The sequence below is a fragment of the Lutjanus erythropterus genome, chromosome 4, assembly GCF_056507025.1.
Source record: "Lutjanus erythropterus isolate fLutEry1 chromosome 4, fLutEry1.hap2, whole genome shotgun sequence".
NCBI classification, from domain to species: domain Eukaryota; kingdom Metazoa; phylum Chordata; class Actinopteri; order Lutjaniformes; family Lutjanidae; genus Lutjanus; species Lutjanus erythropterus.
In genome coordinates, this window is record NC_139320.1 from 27099620 (window position 1) to 27107921 (window position 8302).

An 8302-nucleotide genomic window follows, 5' to 3' on the forward strand; every position below is an offset into this window, starting at 1 on the left:
ATCTAAAAATGGCATAACCAATCCAAAGTAAAATTGAATTGTGGATTTGAAGAATTGTTGCCCCATTTATGACAGTAAATTAACAGATCTTTGGGTTTTGAGCTGTTGGTTGGACAAAAGCAATTTGAAGACGTCACTTTGAGCTGTGGGAAAAAAAGATGAGCATTTTTCACAATTTTCTGACATTTTATAGGCTAAACAAATACTTGTGAAAATAATCAGCAGATAGTAATCATTAGTTGAAACAACAGTGCAAACTGTTTTGTTCTTCCTTATGTCTTTTCTGTCTTCCTACTGGTTAAAAATCAGCGAATTAAATCTCTGCTCACCACTTCCACAGGTTTGATGAATGCCCAAACTACCTGCGTGATCCTCCTTAAGTCACCAGAGCACAGAGAGACGCAGGAGATTCTCACCAATGAGAGAAGACGTTCAAAAACATTGTTATGTTAATGATTTGCATTTAGAAAATAGTTAAGTTCCTGTAAAAGACTCACTTCCAAAGAGTTCCAGCTGTAATGTAAAAAAAACTTATAGGCACAGTCATTCAAAAAGTTTATTTTCTGAATCATTTATTGCAGACAAAGATTTGCATTGTAAGATCAACTGGATTACAAACCATCTAGGGAGGAAGAGGCATTACCATTTAGAAAACACTCACAAACTTCAATGGCAATTCTCTCAGTTGCTAGGATACAAGGCAAGGGCAATACATTTCTGTGAGCTCTACTAAGGAGAAAATGAACTTTGTATACAAAAAGAGTTCGCTTGAATTTGGGGGCAAAAATGTGGAGTTGTGTTCATAGTTTTGTGTGACACAGAAACGCGAAGTCGGAGGGTGGTGATTGTGATCAAATTTCTTGTAGTTGTAAAAGAGACCCAAGAGTGTTAAACGTAGTAGCTGGACATGAAGTTCTTGTTTTCAGTCACCAGCTGGCAATGCCATAAAATGTTAATGTTGGACAAATGGTATCTTGAATAAAACAATAACTAACATTTAAACCCTTGAATGTCTTCAGTAAAAGGTAGATGTGTAGCAGCTGCTGTACAGACCGGTCACCTGCAGTACTTTAAGTTTTGTTTCCCTTCTTTTAAAATGAAAGCATGCTGCCAGACAAGCAAATCAACCTCTCTGGCAATCAATGAATTCATATTCCTCAGGGAAACTGCATCTGAGCTGACTGGATGTATACTGGATCTGCAGCGTGTGTGTCTGAGTGTGTCTGTACATGGCTGAGTGTGTTCCTGGGGGCGGATTACACAATCATTTCCAGCTGTCGTGCATATTCGATGACCTGTTGTGCCAGCTCCGTAGAGGGGATGGTCACCTCTTCTGTCCGCTGCTGCTGACTGGTGAAAGAGTAATAGCCATCTGGGCTCAAGCTCCAGCCCCTCTGAAATGAAATAAAATTAAAAATCATCTTTGGCTGTTCAGCAATTTTACTCTTTGAAGACAAAAGAAATCTAGGAAGGAATTTTGTTTCAATTTTAAAAATTAAATTAAATCACAAGATAAATTTGTTGAAGAACAGCTGAAGATTAAAAAATAAGTAATCTGCCATTCCAATCAATTCTCATCTGCTTTATCCATCTTAACTAAATTGTCTTATTAGCTTCCATTTATTTAAATGTTACTTATGGGACCAAGTAACAAGTACTGTCCTACAATGATCTTGGCCTTGTTTTAGCACCCTGAAAGGCTGTTACTATTAGTTATTTTTCACATTTGTAAAATTACTTGTATTTTCAGGTTTTGCCAGAACGACACACATACACACAATCTGCTGTTAACATTTCATTTTAACAAGACAAACTCAACGAAACATATCTACAAAGTGAAAGGTTGCTAAAATGTACTCATTTACTAGCTTAAATGAAATTATTCTTGCTATGTTTTAGGTACCAGCCAACATCTTCAATATATAAAAACTGATGTTTTTGTTTACTTCTGGAAAAATTTTAAATTTTAAATACTACTCAAAATGTGTCATTTAAGTTTGGTTCCCAGATAAAAATATACATACCTTCTTGGCATACTCTGTCATCTTTTTTGGGGAACTGAAGAAAAGCACACGGGTGGCTTCACTGAACTGGATCTGCTCGTATGCTTTCTCTATGCAACCTGCGATCTCATCACTGCAATTGAAAAGGAGAAATCTGGTTGAAGTTATCTTTAAAAGATAACATCATATTATCACCTGGTCTTCCTGATAATGTAGATAACTGAGATGAAGTTGTTTGTATTGCAGAATCCATAATTTCCTGTATCAAGACACCTTACCACATACTATAGGAAAGGAAAGGGAAGATGTGTTTAAATTGTAAATGAATTTTACATTTGATTTGGTCAACATTTTGAGTTAACTAGTAAGATGTCATAAACCATCAGTGTTATTACTGTCATTACCTGTGGTTTCATATACCTTCTCATAAACTTAGAATGGTGTTTAAACAGCTGCATTAAACTGATGAAATGTCCTGATATGTGATTAAGGAACCAATCATGACATAAGCCAGTATTTTCCAGAGTCATGGTATTACACAAGAAACATTTTTATGTATGCATTTGGGACCCTAAACAAAAATATAGCTTAATCTCATGGGAAAAACAAACATCCACATTGGGTCCTAAAACACACAGAAAGGACTGTACCAATGAAACAAGTGTAGAAATGATAGTAGGCATAGCTACCATATTGATTCTTACCGAATTGTGTCAAGCAGAATATCTATAAAAAAGGTGTAGCTCTCAGCAGGGATGTTGCCTTTGGCCAGAAATACCTTGTTGTAGCTTCCCTCCATCAAATACTGAAAAGGCCATGAGAGGATATAAAACTTTAAGGTGGTATTCACATACAAGTTATTATTTACACTGTGTTAATATATGTAAATAAAGAATTCTGCAAAGCCCTGCATTTATCTGGGGGGGGGGGTTCATTTATATATTTATATCTCTGAATTAATAATTTGAAAGCCTCTGCAGATTAACAATGCAATATCAAACGCTAAATTTGTGCTTTTTTGAGGGATAAACAGCAGCACCTGCTCTAAGGACACTGGGTGTCTGATGTATACGTTGGTCTGGATATCTCGTGCACTCAGTCTCTCAAGTTCTGTGTGAAACTCAGACACACGGTTCTGTGAGAGCAGGAAGAGCAGGTTCAGTCCCAGTAACTGGTGCATGTAGGCAGCTTCAGGCAGTTCATCCCTTCATGACAAAGATAAAGAAAGAGAGACGTTATAAAGCCCCAGTGATTGATGTGTAACAAAATCCCACTACATATGAAAAACAAAATAGGTTACTTTACTTGTAATCAAAGTAGTAACACTTTAGCTGGGCCATGTATCTCTCAAAGGATGGGATGTCCTTCTTGAGGATACTCCACAAGGCTCCAATTTCAAGGACATCACCTGAAACACAGATACAAATCTGTCTTAATTGGGGATATCTTCTCGATAACTTTGGCAAATACTAATCCATGATTAAAATGAATGCTGTCCTTCAGCATGACTTGCCACCAATACTCACGAGCTAAAATGAGCTGCTGCTTAGTGAGCGCAGACCCACTGGTGGGTAAAAAGTTCAGCTCCAGTAATGAAACCTGTAACAAAGAAGTTTGGTGTCATTTTCTATAAAAAAATCAAGCTTAACTTGTCACTTACATCCAAAGTCTCTCAGAATCTAAGATGATGAACAGTGGTGGAATGAAGAGAGGTACATTTACTTAAGTACTGCACTCATGGACAAATTTGAGGTAACATTTTCTGCAACTTTATACTTCTAACACCACTACAATTCAGAGTGAAATATTGTACCTTTTACTCTATTGTTTGATATTTTTAGTGACTAGTTACTTTGCAGAATAGAAAATATAACAAACATATAAATTATGGTGTATTATTAGGCTACCCAGCAGGACATATAATAGAAAAACCTAGCCCCACGTTTACCAGTTGCAACATTAAAATAATGCATGTATTAGGGCTGCATGATATTGTGGAAAAAAAATTGTATCACATGTTAATTTTTACAGAAAAAACAGAAAAATATTTGTAGGCCAGGTTATCTCTATCGCTCTTAATGATACTGGATTGTTGGGGTGATGCAGATATCGATACTAGGGAGTAAAAATATATAAAGAATATATACATACATAAACATTTTTTGCAAAACTTAATCAAAAATGGTTAAGACTTATGACAAAAATATGTTATGGAGGGAAGCTATTTTACAGTTTAGCTATACACTTAATTGTCCACAATAATAGCAGGGCACTGAAGGGGCTCAAGACACTGACAGTAAACTTTAACCCATATTCTTAATAATTATAAATAACAAATAGATCTAGCTAACAAACAAAAACAATATGTATCATTTTTTGTTAAAATTATTCAGTTTTCAAATGGGCGCATATCAGACCACATATATCCGATATTAACTGACATAGCTGTGACAGGCCAATAACATTGATTAGGTTCTAATTTAAAAGCTGTTCTACACACATTCTGTCTTTATCAAAGAATTGCAGCTTCTGTTCTTTGGATATTACACTTGGACATACTACTATTTTGGTAATATTTTGATTAATTGTACAGCCACAGCACATATTACATTATATTACAGATTTAAGTACTTGATCCACCACTAATGATGACACCAATCCTTCATAACAGAATCAAACGTGTTGTCAGCTCTTCCTGTGATGGCACAGGGTTTTGGGAAATAAAACAATCTCAAAGAAAAAGTCTTTCAGTAGGAGATATAACTTACTAATACAGCTACCGTTAAAGGGAAAAATGAACAAAATATGTTCTTAATTAACTGTCGTTTAAATGTTTGTTTTGGTCAACAGTTCTAGGTTAAAAGTAGTTGGACAGTGAATAAGCCAAGGGTACATTAACATTAGCAACAATGACAGTAATGATTTGCTCCCTGACTATCGTAATTCCTATAATAATTAAGTTGACTTTTTTAGCCAAACACTATCATGTTGTAAACAAATAGGAACTCAATGTTACTATTCCATAGGGAATACAGTGTCTGTGTCCAAAGTTTAGCTGACAAAAAACTACATACAACGTTAGCCTGGCTAGCCTCAGTTAGCACGCTTAGCTACATTTGCTAATAGCGCTAACGCTTCTAAACAGGAAATGTTCCTGGTACGACCGATAAAATAATAATAAAAAAAAAAAAACGGATCAATATGTGAGTCTACCTTTAGTTTGCTCAGAAGTTCTCCGCATTTACTCAGGTTTGGGTTTTTCTTGTTCCACTCCACTTTGAGCGTCTCATACAGTCCCGCAGTCTCTTTCAACGCCATGGTGATTCTGCAAAATATACGACACCGGCCAACGGAATACGTTAAATGACGTATGCTGTCGTGAAACGCTCGTGTTGCCATGGGTTTCCTGCCCTGCCTGAAACGGACTGTGGATCAAGATGGCGGCATTCAACGGTGAACGGTGGTTGGATGGCTTACCAAACCACAGCATTTTCAAAAAAATACGAGAGAAGTTGGATTTGGAGCCCATCACGACTGAACGTGGGGTCGCTAAGAATCTCACCTTTTGTCTGGGTGGAGATTTCTTCGTGTGGGACGACGTGGACCGCGTGTTTTACACCACCAACCTGCGGCAGCTGAACTCAGATGAGAGTAGCGGGAACTATCAGACGTTGCTGTGTATTAACCCCCCTCTGTTCGAAGTGTGCCAGGTGCTGCTCAGCCCGACGCAGCACCACGTCGCGCTGGTCGGACAGCGGGGCGTCTCGGTGCTCGAGCTCCCGCAGCGGTGGGGCAAGAGGTCCGAGTTCGAGGGCGGGAGGAGCGAAATCAACTGCAAGACCATCCCGGTGGCGGAGCGCTTCTTCACCAGCTCCCCATCTGTGAAGCTGCGTCAGGCGTCGTGGTACCCCAGCGAGACCGACGAGCCCCACCTGGTGCTGCTCACATCCGACAACACCATCAGGTTTTACGGCCTGAAGTCGCCCCAGACTCTGGCCAAAGTGCTGCCGGTGTCTCAGTCTGAAGATGACAGCAGCGTCCATCCTCCGGTCCGCTCATATGCAGCATCTCTGGGAGAGATCGCTGTAGCCTTTGACTTCGGGCCCATTTCTCCCCCTCCACGGCAGCTGGCAGGACGGATCTCCAAAGACCAGCTGGGCTACCCTCTATACATCCTGTACGAGAATGGGGAAACGTATCTGAGCTACACCAGCCAGGCAAATGGAGTGAGTGTGAGTAAACCTGTTGGACCCCTCCCCATGTATCCCGCAGCAGAAGATAACTACGGCTATGATGCTTGTGCCATCCTCTGCCTGCCTTGTGTGCCCAGCATCCTGGTCATCGCCACGGAGACGGGTACCTTGTATCACTGTGTGGTGCTGGAGTCGGAGGAAGAGGACGAGACAGGGGCGGTGGAGAAGTGGATCAGAGGCACAGAGGCAGTGCCGGCTCTGTATGTGTTTGAGTGTGTGGAGCTGGAGCTCACCCTCAAAGTGGCCACAGGAGAGGACGAGGAGCCTCAGGAGTTTGATTTCACCTGCCCGATCAGATTGCACAGGGACCCCCTCTGCCAGCACAGGTATCACTGCACCCACGAGGCAGGAGTGCACAGTGTGGGGTTAATCTGGGTCAACAAGTTGCAGAAGTTCCTCCAGTCAGGTGAGGAGGATAAGGACAGTCTCCAGGAGCTGGCTGCTGAGAAGAGATGCATTGTGGAGCACATTCTGTGTACCAGACCACTCCTCACCAGTCAGTCAGCTCCAGTTCGTGGCTTTTTGATTGTGTCTGACCTCTCCTTGGGTGCCACCATGATCTGCATCACCAGCACCTATGAATGCATCCTGCTCCCCCTGCTGAGCTCCATCCGCCCTCCCTCCCCGCCCCTGCTTTGCTCCCATCCAGGCCCAGGCTCCGGCAGCTCCCCTCTCCGTGGGCTGGCTGATGACTCCTTCGAGCAGCACATCCGCAACATCCTGGCACGCAGTTCCACCAATCCCCTTGTACTCAAGGCCGGTGACAAGGACGCATCGCCACCACCTCCAGAGTGTCTGCAGCTCCTCAGCAGAGCCACACAGGTGTTCAGTGAGGAGTACATCCTCAAGCAGGACATGGCCCGTGAAGAGATGCAGAGACGGGTCAAACTCCTCACAGGTCAGAAGAACAAGCAGCTGGAGGAGATGGCCCTGTGCCGGGAGGAGAGGATGAGTCTGAGGGAGGCAGCAGAGAGGTTGGCCGACAAATACGAAGACGCAAAGTATCGCCAGGAAACCATCATGACCAGGGTTAAAAGAGTCCTGGGCAGCCTGCAAAGCCAACTGCCCATCCTGTCAAACAGTGAGAGGGATATGAAGAAGGAGCTGCAGAGCATCAGCGATCAGCTGAAACACCTGGACAACTGCATCAGACAGGTGAAGATGAAAATGGAGTACCAGAAGACTCAAGTGGACAAGGACGCACCTGCAGCCAGGGCGACTGTCTCACTCAGTGCCCACCAGAAGAAGGTGGTTCAGGATGTCCTCAGAGAACAGGGACAGCAGATTGGTGACATGATGAAACAGATCAAAGACATCAAAAATCATTTCAGTTTCTAAGCACTGCAGAAATGGACTGGGGGGAAAAGTAAAACTGCTGTTTTTGAGTACAGTGATTAAATCAGCCTTTTTGGGATATTTGATTAGAACCTTTAAGAAGCGCTTTAGGCATTGGTTAATGGGCCATCATGTGTGGAATGGGTATTTGAAATGAAAGATATTTTATATAAACCGGTATAACTTTACCTTTCATACCACATGTTGTTTGTTTGTTTATGGGGATACAATAGGTTTGTCATCTTGGCTTGCTTAACATTTTGTGTATTTTTTTTTACACCATTATTTCTAAATGTGAAGGTTTGTGTCAGAGCAGAATTTGCTGTGTATAAGCAGGTAACATGAGAAATATTTGGAGCATATATATTTTGAACATGCTCACTGTTTGGATTAATAATAAAAAGATCTCTAACTGTTTTTACTCTACTTATTTGAGACAAATTATATCAGCCAATTACTATCAACCAAGTTATTAGATTAAAAAATTTGCAGTTACAAGTGAATTAAAAACATTTATTTAAAAATAATGATAGAATAGAAATTTACATTAAAATAGTAATACCTTTACAGAGTCACTGCGTGTTCTCATTAAGTCTTAAAAAAAATAATTTTGTCTGAAAATGTCTGAAATATCTTTATTTAATTACAAAGTTAATGTTGCTTTTACAAAGTTGCAGTAAATTCAGTTTAATTTTAAAAGTGAGGGAAAAG

The 8302-nt window shown here is 40.8% G+C and overlaps 2 protein-coding genes across 2 annotated transcripts; one reads left to right on the forward strand and one right to left on the reverse strand.

The window, feature by feature from the left end:
• Positions 1-542: 542 nt before the first annotated feature.
• On the reverse strand, positions 543-5417 carry psmd8 (proteasome 26S subunit, non-ATPase 8). Its single transcript, XM_084717450.1, has 7 exons — positions 5217-5417; positions 3530-3602; positions 3309-3411; positions 3043-3208; positions 2708-2808; positions 2025-2136; positions 543-1394 (listed from the first exon to the last, which is right to left on the reverse strand). Exons 1-7 carry the CDS (start codon positions 5400-5402, stop codon positions 1257-1259), a joined length of 879 nt encoding a protein of 292 aa, XP_084573576.1. The 5' UTR covers positions 5403-5417; the 3' UTR covers positions 543-1256.
• nup88 (nucleoporin 88) lies at positions 5404-7994 on the forward strand. The gene has a single exon (XM_084717449.1). The coding sequence runs from the start codon at positions 5441-5443 to the stop codon at positions 7592-7594; it is 2154 nt and encodes a 717-aa protein (XP_084573575.1). The 5' UTR covers positions 5404-5440; the 3' UTR covers positions 7595-7994.
• Positions 7995-8302: the final 308 nt, after the last annotated feature.